This window comes from Leptonotus elevatus, chromosome 16, assembly GCF_054856555.1.
Source record: "Leptonotus elevatus isolate MCC_2025b chromosome 16, RoL_Lele_1.0, whole genome shotgun sequence".
NCBI classification, from domain to species: Eukaryota; Metazoa; Chordata; class Actinopteri; order Syngnathiformes; family Syngnathidae; genus Leptonotus; species Leptonotus elevatus.
This window is the reverse complement of record NC_141254.1, coordinates 14,714,385-14,729,552: the sequence shown is the minus strand read 5'-3', so window position 1 is coordinate 14,729,552 and position 15,168 is coordinate 14,714,385. Positions and strand designations below refer to the sequence as shown.

The 15,168-nt window shown below is 38.6% G+C and overlaps 1 protein-coding gene across 6 annotated transcripts in view; it reads left to right on the top strand.

The window, feature by feature from the left end:
* Positions 1-814: 814 nt before the first annotated feature.
* LOC147160907 (seizure protein 6 homolog) overlaps positions 815-15,168 on the top strand; it is a 96,435-nt gene continuing 82,081 nt past the window's right edge. For all 6 annotated transcript variants that reach the window (XR_015097408.1, XR_015097407.1, XR_015097406.1 and 3 more), the window contains exon 1: positions 815-1,241. Coding sequence is in view for 2 of the 6 variants with exons in the window: in XM_086098721.1 (XP_085954847.1) it covers positions 1,154-1,241 (88 nt within the window). In the remaining 4 variants the exon portion in view is untranslated. The remainder of the gene's footprint in view (positions 1,242-15,168) is intronic.

Here is a 15,168-nt window from a genome sequence, read left to right as displayed (position 1 = left end):
ACACAATAGAGATGTCTTTAATAAGGAAAAATAAGAAATTGAAAGAAAGGAAACAAACATCAATAGAGCTCTTTGTTCACTTGACATGTTCTAAGGAAGTATGAATAGGTAGAAAAAAAGCTATTGTTCGATAACCGATCACCAATTCAGTCAGAAGATGGAGCAACATATCTATTTATTTATTTATTTTAAATATGTACTGTACTTTCCGGTCGATCGCCGACACGCCCATGAATAGCGAAAACCCACGTATAACTGACGTCGATTGAAATGCACGGGGTGGAAAAATCCTCCCAAAATGCTGAAAAACATGAAATATTAGTTACATAACAATGCATCGCTTACTTCATGGCGCTGCTCAATGACGTCATTGATTGATCGGGTAAAAATGCATTTTATCGTTCAAATCCAGATAAAGCCGAGTAGATCGGTGCAAAGTCTAGTATGTACGTACTACAAACATATGTACTCACACTATGTGGTTTACACAATGTAAAGCACTTTGTGAGTCATCGTGAAAAGCGCTCCATGAACAAAAATGACTCACAATTGCCCATTCATGTCAAGTCGCCTGCCTCGTTAAAACCTAAATGGAACTGAACCCTGATCTTATCTCAAGTTTCTTCCCTGCTATTTTCTATTTTCCTGCCAAGATAACTGGCGCGAAAAGGGTCATTAAGCCATTAAAACAGTAAAAGCTTTGCTTGGACGTCACGTGTTCCTAATGTTGCGTCCAGCGATTGTCACATGACACAAACGCACGTTGAAGCCCTCTCTCCCCCCGCCCCCCTTTCCAAAACTCCACCGAGGTTGTTCCGTCTTCTGACGCTAGGAGTAGGAGCTGTCCTCGGTGCTGACGACTCGCTCTGCCGTCTCCGTCCAAATGTGCCGCCAGCTCTCACAGCCACAATCCGCTTTACGGAGCGTTTGAATTCAACCAGGACCTCCGCGTTTCACTTGATTATTATCGCCTGTCGTCTCACGGCGAATTCAACCAAAGTCAAGCCTCGCGGATTCAACTTTGCATTTTATTTTTATTTTTTTTAAAGGGACGTTCAAATCTCACGGTTTGCTTTCTCCCCCGCTCCCCTTGTTCTGCTCCTCCGACACAAGGACGTTATTTTGCAGCCGCGCGACCTCGACTTAAGAAGAGATGAATTGTCCGAGACGAGATTGCACGTTGGCGAGCATGCTGGCCGTGTGGCTTCTCGCAGCTGTCGTGGCCACAAGCCACGGACGAGGTAAGAACTTGCCTGCACTTTTGTTTCGCTTGTTGTCCGGGTGTCAAACTAAACAAAGGTGCTGAGGTCTATACCGGAGCAAGCAGGGGGGTGGGGGGTGGGGGGGGGGGGGGGTGGTATCTCTCACGTCTATGTATCCTTTTTTATTTGACAATAAAACATTATTTTTGCTTTATAAAATGTGTAAATCAAGCAAATGAAAATAAATGATAAAAAAAAAAAAGGGGGGAAGCTAAATCTGTTTTAAAGTCATACACTGACTTCATCTACACATTCACGAACATGTGTTAAATAAAGCATTAACTACAAGCAAGGATGTGGTAAATGAAACCCAATTAGCTACTATGTTTTAAATTCATCCACTGACTTATTCCATAAACTTAATGGCTCATCAAGAATGGATATTGATTAACAAACTACTGGAGCAAACAGAATCAAACAATATAATTCAGCGTACATACTTCCTGCGCTCTGCGTTACGGATCACCATTAGGCAAATACTGATTGTTAAAGGATGATAAACTCCTAAAGTGTGCATGAAATGAAGGAAAAAAAAATCACTTCCACAGGCTCCATTGCAAGCAGAGTATTACTAATCACAAATTGATCTTTATACAGCCACGGGGTGAAATGCACAGTTACTTCCTGTCCATCAAAACACAACCGAGACTCTTTAATAAAGCAAAACGCAGCAAGAAACTCATCTTAATTGGCCTCAAATCAATCAAACAGGCTATTGTGTTCAACCTTGCTATGTGATCAATTCGACATAGGGGGGTGTTTGTGAGTTGATTGGAGTACAAAAAATAAAACAAATTAATACGAGCCAGAGAGTGACTTATTTGGCCGCCGAGGTCTGTGTGACAGACGGTGTTCAGTAATAAGACTCTAATCCTCAGGAATTGCTGAAGATTATTGACCAAGCTGTTTGACACAGTTGAGTGCTTGTGGGAAGTGGCGACGGATTCGTGCACAGTGGCCTTGTCCTAATTATTTTTTGTACTGTGCATCTTACAACTAGCTTTCTGTTAGAATGGCTCCTCCTCCACTTCAACTTCAGAAAATGACAAAAATATTGCAAACCGTATCAGATCATCTGATGCGATAAAGTTAAAATGGTGTCCAACTACCTCGGCGCCTCCGCAGACTACAATAATAATAAACATATTGTTAAATGAACACCTCTGACCGTGTTCGTCATCTCGCAAAAGCAGAGTCCCAACAAACGCATGCCATTAGATTGTGCAGCGTATTTGGTGGCCATTTTATGTTGCTTTTTTTTTTTTGCCGTTCATGGTTCATGTTGAAAATGGGGAAAAAGAAAAGTCTAATACTGCACAATGCAAGAACTGTGAAAATGAATTCACATTGCGTTGCCTATTTCATTCGCCCTATCTCAGCCCATCTAAAATGAGGTGCAATTCAAGTACAGCGCCTGCCACAATATATTACAGTATCAACAAAACAAAACAAAACACCCACTGATTGAATATCAGGTGGAGGAAATGTGCTCTATTCCGCTGCTAGTTTCTACATAAATCCAATCATTTGTGTTATTGCCCTTAGCAGACATTTCATATTTTTGAAATGTTTGATTGAGTAAACACTAATGCAGAGCATGCTATGGTCGTTGAGGAAGACGTGGGAATAATTGAGTGCTTTCAGCCCCAGGAACACACCTGCAAGCGTGTGCTCAGCGCTCAAAACTCCAGGGAGAAGGAAAAAGCACGAGGCGACTATTTTTAGAGCAACAAATTTTACCGCTTCCATTAGTGAATTTGCTGCTTAGCCGGCAAAAGCTCGCTCGTAGTTTTTCAATTTTTAATCATTGAAGGTTTGGATGTTTTAAGAATCGTGCGCATGCTGGAGCTTGTTGTCGTCAACTTGACTGCATTTGCTACCTCGCAGGGGCCCCAAGCAGCCATTCAGTGCATTGAGAAGCACACACAATACTTTCATTTGCCAGTTGGAGTTGCGACACTAGCGGATAGAATTTGAGAAGATGTAAATTGGAGTTGAACATTTTAGTTACAGAAGCATCTTTGTAACCGACTGGTGCTGCTGCTGTGATGCGAGAATGTAACTGAAGTTTGCTTTTCTATTTTCTTTCTCATCCAAGTTGTAGTCTGTCATGTTTCAGTCTTCTGCAACAGCACTGGATCGGTTAACTCATTCACTGCCATTGACGGCTATAGACGTCAAAACATCATTTGAACTATTTATTTCAGTTTCACATTTTTTCCACTTTTATTAACAAGATATTATTAACAGATACAAATTGTTTTGATTAATCGTGAGTTGACTATTGAAGTCATGCAATTAATTACAGTTAAAAAATTTAATCATCTGATGCCCCTAATTTTTAATAAGCTTTTCTCTTTTTTTTTTTTTTTATTAGGGGCCTCAGGAAATTAAATTTTCTTTATAGGTTTTCATACTCTTGTTAACAAAAGTGGAGAAAATGTGAAACTAATAGAAATAGTTCAAATTAATTTCTATAGCTGTCAATGGCAGTGAAATATGACTTCATACATGTATTTCATATTCATTATTTAGTTTGCTTTGGTTTGCTTTTGTACAAAGTCATGACTTCACATTTTTATTGTGAATGCAGAAAGAAGAGGATAGTCATCTAAAGCATTTTGTCCTTGATTGCTTTTCCTGAGCTTTGCCGAGATAACTTAATGAGCTTGATAAGCGAGCCACTCTGTGACAACATTACATTAATAATTAGTTTGAAACTTTTTGCAAAGTGTGGCACCCGTTCACACGGAGTCTGCCTCATACTATTGCAATTATTGATACTAAATTATATGTTTATTTCTAGACACAGACAGATTTGCATTTGACACTAAAATGGGCAATTTATTTTGCAAAGGGGCCCCATGTGAGAAATTGTGTTCTATAATTTAAAGTATGTTAAATAGTATTGTTTCAATAATTTGCTATGTTGTTAGGATTAGGAAATAAAAACACCAAACACAATTATAAACAGTTAAAAAATTAATTAACATTAATGGACTTTTGTGAATACTAATATAACATTCTCTCCAAATTGGAATTATAATGTTAATGGCCATCAGGTCAGTTAGCTTGTCAGTAACACCTTGGCTTTAATATAATAACACATGCACATGACACAACAGGCAGCTTCTCTCATTCCAATTCAAACAGAGGACAGTCTTGCTTTTTCTCTGTGTGAGCTTTCAACACATTATTATCAAACTGTGTTGGTATTGAGATGTAGAACGTAGGGAAATGTTTTACATATCCTGGTTTTGGCCACGACTGCATATCACTGAGGCAGAGGTAGAATGCTCAGAGCCGAGTTGGGAAGAGGTGAGAGGGATTGGATGGAACAAACATTTTGGGACATTTGAAGTGAAGTATTTGTGTTGTTTTAAACAAGTACTGTATGGTTGTACCTTTGACTTTTGACTTGTTGAAAAATGAGAAAAAGTACAAATAAATAAATGGATATATATGAAATAATCTGTAACATTTTAGGGTGCTATGATTGAATTTAGGGGTACTCCCCCCCCTTATCATCAATTTTTCCTGCACTTTTTTTTCCGCACACAGGCAATCCACTCACGTTCTCATCAAAGTTGTTATAGTTAACTTTAAAGTAACTAAAATTGAACACAAAATTTTAACAAAAGAAAATGGAAAAAATACTGCAACTACTTTATACATTTATAAAACATTTTTCATCTTTGTAAATTCATTTAATAAATGAGCTTTCGGCATTTATTTGAAATGTATTAATTTCGGTATCACTGTTTTGCAGTACAGAAGGAATGTCGAGCAGTCATTTGAGAGCTGTTGTTTACTTTATTACACAAAACTATTTACCTTTTTTATCTTCAACCTCACTAATAATTGATAGCCTGATGTATATTTGTAAAACTAAAGCTAATACTAAAACGAATAAAAACTAAACTAAAACAAAGCACTTTTAATAAAAATAAAAACTTACAAAAACTAGCAAACCTGCTGTAAAAGTAGTTAAAACTAACTGAATAAAAAAAAAAGTAAAAACAAAATAGAAGCTACTTATAATAATGATAATAACAACAATAATAATAATAAAAAATCTAGAACTACAATAACCCTGGTTCCCATTTTCTTTTTTACTGCCTAGATTAGAGGTGTCAAATTTACCCATCAGTGGGTCCAATCTGGCCCACAAGGACAGAACATAAACTGCAGTATTTCACAAAATTTATCCGTTGTTGCTAATTCTGTCCACTGGACTTACGACCACTTAAATGACATTCTGAAATGTGTCTGTTAGTTAGCATTTGATGCAAATATATTGCACACATTTTAAATTTCAGATTACACCAATGTTGTTATTTATAGCTATTATAGCCACGGACATATTGGTCCGCCCCACTTGGGGTCAAATTTGGGTGAAAGTGGCCCCTGCGTTAAGATGGCCTTGACACCGGACACGCTAGTCTAGACTGAAGGACAACTAGACATATTCCCAGAATCCAGGAAATTCCAGAAACTATGAAAAACACATTTTAAAGAAGCATCATATTCATAAGATCACGTCTTAAATCTTGATAGACATCTATTGCATTGCAACAATTGAGTTTGGTGAGCTTTCACCAGCCCTGCTAAGCCACTTTTAGAGTTTTATAAAGTTTAACGACATTCAGCCGAGCCTATTATCTTTATGCCGACACATTATTGCTTCCAGTTAACAATGATCAGCAGTGTGCTGGGAGTCAAAGAGTCAGATATATTTCATGTATCCTAAAGCTCATTAAATGAGTTATGAGAGCAGTTGACGGAGCTCCCCGTGACATCCCTCTCAAGGTATAAAAAAATGTCTCCAAGATGGAGGCTTGTAATTCACGTCCTAATAATAACTTCTGTCTTAGTTGTTAAAGGGCAGGAAACCATTTCCTCATACCGGATGAGGCATTAGTAGATTGACAACGGTTATTCATTACTTGGCCATATTCTAATTAAAGGAGAGGTAAAAAAACGGTTTTCTCCAGGGCTCCTCCTATGCAGTCATTTACTTTTCAGCCGCAATGCTAAATGCAAATGAACGGTGGTGAATGTGCATTTGTTAACTGACAAATCAATCGCACTGGCTGATCTTTTAGTTCGCTTTATTGAGCAGAAAAGTTGTTAAAGTGTCCCTGGCTGGTCCACCAGTATTATAGAAGAATGTATGACGTATTTCACATCAACCACCAGGCTGAACGCAATCTAAAGTACTTTTCGGAGCTGCTCGTGCTCCAAGATGTTCATCAAATGTGCCGAAGTACGATGATAATACGAGATCATTTTTCCTTGGGATGGATTGTTGCTTGAAGCGGCTTCGCCCGTAATTTGAGGGGAGGTAATAAAAATCGTGCAACACCTGTTTGTTGGATTGCTGGTGATTAACTTCATCAGGGGCTATTCAGCATCTGTGTGCTGTCATAATTAGTTTAGCTTTACCAAGCCCCGCCACTTCTAAATGAGAGTCGTTACGCCAGGAAGCCCCCTTCCGCATCCTCCAAGCCTTCCTCGGCCCCCTTTCTGTGCCCGTCTCCGTCTTCTTTCACCGCCTCCTAGGTGGAGCTCACAGCTTGGCTGAATGCGACTCATTTTCATCTCTTCATGTGCAAATGCCTCGCTCGCTCCACCAGAATGTTGCATGCATCCTAATTTGAGTCCTCGCCGCATGTATTGCTCCCTCAAAAGTGTGAAGGTTGATTTGTCAAATGGCAAAGAATATTTTGGGATCTTCTGGCGGAAAGAGTAACCCACGGCGAAATAAACCTCAGTGATCTCAGCGTTCAATCTTAGGGGAGATTGAGCAGTGGAAATTGTCTTTAAATGATGATTAAAAAATGAAAGCAACATTAGTATACATGTATGTTATTATTCAAAATGATATATTTTTTGTTTGTACAGTTAGATCCAGAGGAATAAAACAATTAATGTGTGTGACTTTACGACCATTTTCCTTCACGTGGGGTTCAATTGCTTGACAGACGTAAAGGCAACATCATAAAAAAACTTTTGAAATACACCTGGCAGTAAGTGTACATTTTTATATCAGATTTACCTGATTATTCTACATGATTTTCTTTTTCTTTCTTTTTTCTTCTTTTTCCGGAGAGCTCAGTTCATTCGGTAATTTTACCGATTTGACATGTCACCATCATTGCTCTCTTTTTTAATTATTTTTTTATTATTTATAAATATATTTTTATTATTTATATATATATATTTATTATTTATATATATTTTTTATACATTTTTATTTTGTATGTGGGTGTGTATGGGCATGTGCGTGTGTGCGTGCGTGTGAGTGTGTATGTATTAGTTCACCTCAAACCTATTAAAAAATCTCATACCGTTCACCTAAACCGAAACTCCACATGATTTTCTATTGACAGATCAAATTATTCAAGTTTGTAGTTATTAAGATGATTATGACTTTCATATTGAATGATGAGGGGCAAGCATTCAGATAACGCTATTATGTGTCCGTAAAAGTTTCTGCAGCTGAATTTCAAGCACAGAACCAAATCTGAACACTTGTAACTTTACAATGAAGGGTTGTTTTTTCCGTTGGTTGCTTTGCCCGTTGTTTAATTTCGTTAACAAAATAAAAAAATAAAATAAATGTAAAAAATAAAAAAAAGACACATTTCATGTTTACAAATCTAAAACTAACTATAATTATAGCGAAAATGTCCTTCTTTTTAGTTTTTGAGCCTTTGGGGATGATTTTGAAGACGTTTGTCACACAGAAGTGATGTCATCGGGCAGCAGCCAATAGAAAAGCACCTTCAGATGACGTCGCTCCTCGGCAACAAATTGCCTGCTTGACTTTTGGCTCCAATGGCTTGGCTTGCTTGCTTTTTTTATTTAACTCAGTCGAAATGCAACGCTCGGTAAGAAATGTGTTACTTTTTTCATTTTACCAAATGTTTATTAAATATTGCGCACAAATAACACACATTTTAAAAGAACAGCAACCGGAAACTAATACTGAAACTAAAACAAAACTAAAACTAAAACTAAGCATTTTTTTTTTAAATAACTAAAACTAATAAAAACTAACAGAACCACCCTGAAAACTAATTAAAACTAACCAAATTAATAAAACAAAACTATAATAACCCTGATCTTCACCATTTCTGTACTGCTCATGGCACCAATTGCTGAGGCGGTTTTTGGTATGTTTTATATGTGCCGTTGCACTGGGCAACCTGCCATGAAAAGAAATTGAGTATATGAATTGAATGAAATACTGTATGAATTGTTATGGTATTATGAATTATTTGAAAATCATTGGCATTTGTGTAGGTGCCATTGAATTGAGAAGTTATTGATGACATCCTCGTTGTACGATGATCTCTAGATTTGTGGGGAGGAACTTTTCAGAGCTTACACCTGTGCCGTTTACATGAACCCAAGTTTATTATTATAAACCTTCAATATACTGTATATACCTTTAAAAAAAATCAACAAACACCTGTGTCGCATTTGCGGGTCTATTTACCTTCAACACTGGCGTGCAGCTGTAATAACCTCGGGGAATCGAGTGGTAATTATTCGTCATCCATTCCATTACAAAGCCGTATAAATGTTCAACATCCTCTTTGTCTAAAAACATATTTCCTAGCGATTTGTCACTGTCGACTCCCGCGCCGTCGCCATTTATTTAATAAGTCTGCCATAAATGCTCAAATTCAATTCCAAGAAATACTACGAGGCCCACGTCACCCTATCGTGTATATTCGGATGCATTTCATCGGCTTAAGTGACCAAGAATTGGTCAAAACAAAATGACGTATCTGCTCTCCCGGCTTTAAAGGCAGAAGAGCGCTAGAGCGCTCCCGACTCTGGTAGGAACGCGGTAATGCACTTCTCGGCCTTAATGGGTTAAGCTCGGACAACCACTGCCCCAGACGGCATGTATTATTCCTGTGTTTATATTATTCCCTCTTTTTTGGCATTTCGACTTGGCAACCAACTCAGGAGCATATTCAATAATATATAAATCCCGATTCTAATGATGATAATGATTGTTTGACGCTGGTGTAGAACCCATTGTACGGAGAAGGAACTGGCTTTTCCCCAAAAGCATTTCCCTTCCTGTTTGTATAATCAGTCTCACAGATTGGATGGGCCTGAAATGGGCTCCAGATAATTATGTGAGAGGTTTCTACAAGAATAGTTTGAGTCAGTGCAATCATCTCCTGAGTCACAGCAAAAAAATAAGAATGAAAAAAATAAGACAAAAAACGGAATTGGCAGCTTGGCGGTAAGCACATCTGATTCACAGTGATGTTCTGGGTTTGAATCTCAAAGAAATCTGCTTTGTTTGTGACGTTCCTCTCTCAAAACAAAGAGAGCATAGTGGAGTAGGACCTCCTGCAGGGAGCGTAATGGACTCAGAAACAGCTTGGCCACATTGGGAGGGCCGCACACGTTTCAAATATTGCTATTTTGGGGAAAAATAACAACAGGTTTAAATGAAGAGGTCTCTGCCAATTTGTCAAGGCAGCACATCACCACCTTACTTTCTACCTGGCACCGCAATCGATCGCACTGGCCGGCCACAAAAAAAAAAAAAAAAAAAATGAACACGGTCGCCCTCCCCCAGGCCGAGGCTGCTTTCTGCACCTTTCACGCGCAGCCTGTCTGTGAACACACCTCTCTAATCTGGACTGGCGTGCTTTGTGGCTGCAATGGGGATGCCTCTCTGAAACGATTAGGCTTGGGGACAGCGCCTGTACTCTTCCCCTCTTCTCTATGCCAGATTCCATCGAGAAAGCATTTCATCTGTGGCGGCGGGAAGGCACACGCGGGGTGGCTCAGCGCTGTGTGGAAAGCAGCAGGTAATAGGTTGTGTAATGTGTTTGGTGGAGTAGTTTTAGTATTCACAGTTAGTCCTGACCTCTGGCGGGTGGTGCCCCCCCCCCCCACCCCCACAGTAATTTCCTCTGGAAAGATGTAATTGAATTCATCGGGATGAGTAAACATATTATAAGTAGTAGAGAAAGATAACACTGTTGTGGAGAGATCACGGAAGAGAATTGTATCGCCATGAGTAATTGAAAACAGTTAAGACAAACAAGAGGATAAAGTGTGCAAGACCTGAAGAAACTTTTAATTCAATTTTTTTCCTTCCACTGTCGTCTCACGTCTGTTAAGATCAGATTTACTGTGATATATTACTTTGGTACAGCCCAATTTACAGCATGGATCCAAATATGTACCATGAATTGTTTAAAAATATATTGCTGCTTATTTTAGGAGGCAACTTAAAAAAGAAAAGAAAAAAAAAGATCTATTACAATATATTTCCAATATCTTGTCATTTCAAAACTATTAATGTGAGAGGTATGTTTTTTGTTTGGTTGAATGTGATTAGTTATGATGCAAGTAATATTAAACGCAAATGACAGTCAGTCACAATTTAGCATTTGAGCACCGTAAACTCAATTATGAGCTTAGTCAAGGTACCACTACACAATAGGGCTGGGCAATTGAAAAACAAAACAAAACATCATTATTCTTTATTGATATTGAAATCATGATAAGCTTCAAAATGTTGCCTTTATTCAACTAGCAAAACTTAGCTTAAAATGAAATGAAAACATAACTTAAATGAACAACAGCAACAAATCAATTAACCACATTTTAAATAATAATAATAATAATAATAATAATAATAATAATAATAATAATAATAATAATAATAATAATAATAATAATAAATGCAAACAACCAAATTAAACAAACAAAAAAAATCTTGTGTGCGCGCTTTGGCCTCAAATACACTAGCATGAAGATCAACATAATAAAAGAAAGTGGCAAACTTTATTAATATGACACATTTTACACAGATTAGGAACAATATATACCTGTACGTATTGTTATCGTACCTGTTTGTATGCGTTGCTATAGCCTTTGTGAGTGAATATTCATTGTTGAAGGTAAATCTCTCCCATGATGTGTAATGCTAACTTTTGCTAGCAAGTCAATACCAGGAAGTAGCTACCGAAAACGCATCCTTATCACGGAATCCGAAATGGCTTGGTCACTTCTTAAGTATTCCTCGATAAACCAGGAAGTAGCTAGTTAAAATTCAACCAGAAATATATTAAGTAACAGTGAATATGTTTTTCTTTGTGCTGCAAATGTTGAAGACCGCATGCTACCAGAACGTGTTGTAGAGGCCATTGTGAAGAAAAGCACCGTAGGTATGCCATGCATCCATTTCAGTTCAATGTTCCAGCTGGTGTTTTTAGTCGATACAAAAAACCCGATGCGATGTCTTTGAGTCTCCCTTTGGCGAGATGTATTGAAATGAGGTCCCCCGGGAGTCTTTTGTATAATTTAGAGTTTCTAACATCGACCCCCGCCTTGAAAAATATCGAACATCGCCACTCAGAGCGACTGTTGCCCGGTCAGGCAATTGTCTGTCAGTCGCAAGCAAGACCCACGACTCCCTTTAGTGATTGAAAGCTGGCTCATTGTCATGGTTTCTCATCTGTCAGGGCAGCACGATTCCTTTGAAGAAAAACTCATGGTTAAAGAATGGATTACTGAGCAAGGGAACAGCTGCAACACAGGTGGACCACAGCATTGACTGCTGAGCAGGATCTTTTTGTGTTTACGATGATACTAACATTACCTTTCTCAGAAGTGATGTGTATGAAAACACCTCACTAATTGGCTATGAAGCAATCTGCCTTTACAATAATACTCAGTTTTTAATGACGCTGTTAGAGAAGGTAGATTACCGCTACGCAGGTTCGAGCTTCATGTTATGGAACAGCGATGTTTTGAAAATGGTCACTGAACCAAACTCTTCCGGTGACATCATGACATTTATATGGAATGCGCTTGTGTTTGTGCACCTATTCCTTTTACATTGCGGCTTGTAAAATAAACAAAGGCTGACATTTAAGGGTAGACGTGGCAAATAACACTCAACAGCAGCTGCATTGTGGATTAACCTCAGCCGTCACATTGCGAGCCCGGTTGCACACATAGGATCAGAAATTGCTCCATCGCTGTTATAGTGATGTTTGTTCTGTTTGGAGAGATGGCATCAATTGGAATGACATCAAACCCGATGCCTTCGGGCTAAATCTTCTGACAACACGCCATGGCAACAGGAATTTAACATTTGGGTTTTCAGATAATATCCTTTAAGGCAGAACTTTACACCCGCTTGTAATTGTTTTAAATATCTTTTGGAGATTTCTCCGTACCTGAAAACTGGTGTGCAATCTGGTGAAAATGTATCTATTTTAAGAGTTCAAAACACACATTTCACCAATTAACGCCACATTTAGTACACTCGGGTAAAACACAAAAAAGTCTCAAGGACCGCTGACGGAAATATTTAAAGTCAGCCATTTTGGTGTGAAGCTGCCATTTTGACTCAATTTTAGGGCTCATAAACTTCTACAGGGGAGTTCTTCAAATGAGCTCCAATCAGATGCAGGCGTCAATTTATGTATTATACATTGGATTTTACAGTATATTGTTGAATCATATTAAACCGTACCACTATTTTTTGTCAATTCTAGGTCTCATAATTTGCCAAACTTCTACTAGGAGTTCGCCAAATGAGCTCCAATCAGATACAGATTTTACAGTATATCATTGTATCATATTAAACCATAATGTCATTTTATGCCATAATGTAACTGCACTATAGGTGCAATTTCAATTCATGAACTGACCGATTTTCAAAAAATCCTTCATTTCGTTGGTGCGTACTTTTGGACAAGTCGCTATAATCACTGCATTTGGGAATAGAGGTCGCTTGTGCTTGTTTTTCAACTTCACTTGACAGGCTGCCAATGCGCTTACATGTGAACAGTGTGTGAAGTTTTGGGGATTTTCTGACCCAGAGTGTGATGACCAAAATGCTAAAATAAAACGTTTACTGTCATCAAATTATTTTGTCCCGGCTTTAAAAAAAAAAAAAAAAAAAGTGAACACAGGCCATCTGGGAGGGGGAAAAAATGTATACCCTCGGAATGTGAAGTTAAATATGTGCTAATTATCGTATAGCATTTCAAATCCCTGTTTGACTTATTTAACCCAGACATCAGTAGCTAAACGTGGCTCAGCGGCTTGCCAGGAGAAAACGTACAGGATATTCAATTCATGAAGCCTTGCTCTGTGTGTGTCCATGTGTGTGTATTGGGATTACATCTGAATTATAAAGGCAAACAGATGAAAAGGGATTGTGACAGTAAGAGCTGATTCTTGCCAAGGACACGGCCTTTCACGCAGCACGGGCACAGTAAACTGAGACTAGGACAAATGTTTTATATCAATTTAATACTCCCTCGTGTGATTCTCTTAACAGCAAACTTTAAAGGTCACACTTCAAATGGAGGCGTAACGGTTGAACTCAGGAGTGTAGGGGTAAATTGCTAGGACAATATAATGCGCAAACCATGTCGTAAAATGAAATTAATTATGCAAATGATTAAGACGTGAATGGATTTGTTCTGTATGTCCATTAACGCAACACATGCTCGCTCGCATGTTGAGAAGAACATTTCCATAAGATGAACATCAAGGAAGATAATAATGATGAGTTTGTTGTTGTCGTGACTTTTGGCTTGTCCCATCAGGGTTCGCCGCAGCGAGTCAGTCGTATGATTTGTTTGGCACAGGTTTTACACCAGATGCCCTTCCTGACACAGCCCAACCATTTTTTTTTTATCTTGGCCCGGAAGCAAACCTGCACCGGCTGCATGAAAAGGCAGCAGCGTGTACGCGACCAGTGCAATAGGTTCACTTACTAACGGCTTTTCGTTTCCAGTAACGGGCCCTTGTAAATAATAACTAACAATGTTAATGTTGCTGCCAAATAACGAGGTGTTTTACTAAATCCAAACGCCAGTAAGTGTTGATGATTGGCTGAGGTAGAATGAATATCATTTTAATTCCGTCAAGCGGTGGAGTTGGGTGGGTGTTGACGCGAACGGGAGCAGCGATGGTGCGACAGAAGCACACTCAACAATTAGGCAATTAACGCGTGTTGTGAGGGCCGAGGAAATAATAACAGAAATGACAAGCAATCCCGGTTAAATCTACAAGTAAAGCGCTGGTAAATAAAATAAACAAATACATATAATAATCATTATAATATTTATGAGCAGGATGGATAGTATATAATCAATGAGGCGTAGGATTGATTTGTTTATCCCTGTTGTCGCATTTCATGACACTCTTCCGGTTTTGGGCGATAGGATATTTCGCAATAAAACAAACAATTAATGCTTTGAAAAACACTTTAGACAGAAGCGACCAATTTGAGCGGATAATCCCCTTTTATTCCACAGTAAAGATGAGCAGCACAATCACAAGACTTGAGGGGAAAATGACTTAACAGCACGCAACCTTGGGGAAAGGATGGGCGTGGGGGGGGGGGGGGGAGTAGATAATTCATGTATTTCCTTGAACACCACTACTGACAGCTTTTCATTTGTACTTCGACAAGTTATTTCTTCCCACATGCTGAAATTAGGAGCGCACACATGCTGCTGAATAAAAAGTTCAAAGTCGAAATTGAGAAAGTAGAACAACCTTGACACAAAAGACAAGAGGAAGAAGAGTTTGACAAAACGTCATTTTTAGTGAATCCTTACTGTTACGATTTCCGCACAGTTTTTTCATTATAACTAAACTCTTTTTCTTGGTCACTTGTTGACCGCTAGAATGTGTCGGGCCCAGTAAAACATCAGCATCAAGCCTACATTGCGGCTGAACAAAGTAAATTCCTTGCTTTGAACGCAGCACCATTGCATCACGGGTGTGTGTTCACGGCAGGTTGTTGTCATGGCAACAGCAAGCCAAAAATGTAGAGCTCCCCATAGTGGGGTTCATGCGTGTTCAAAAGAATAGAATGAATAGGAACGCG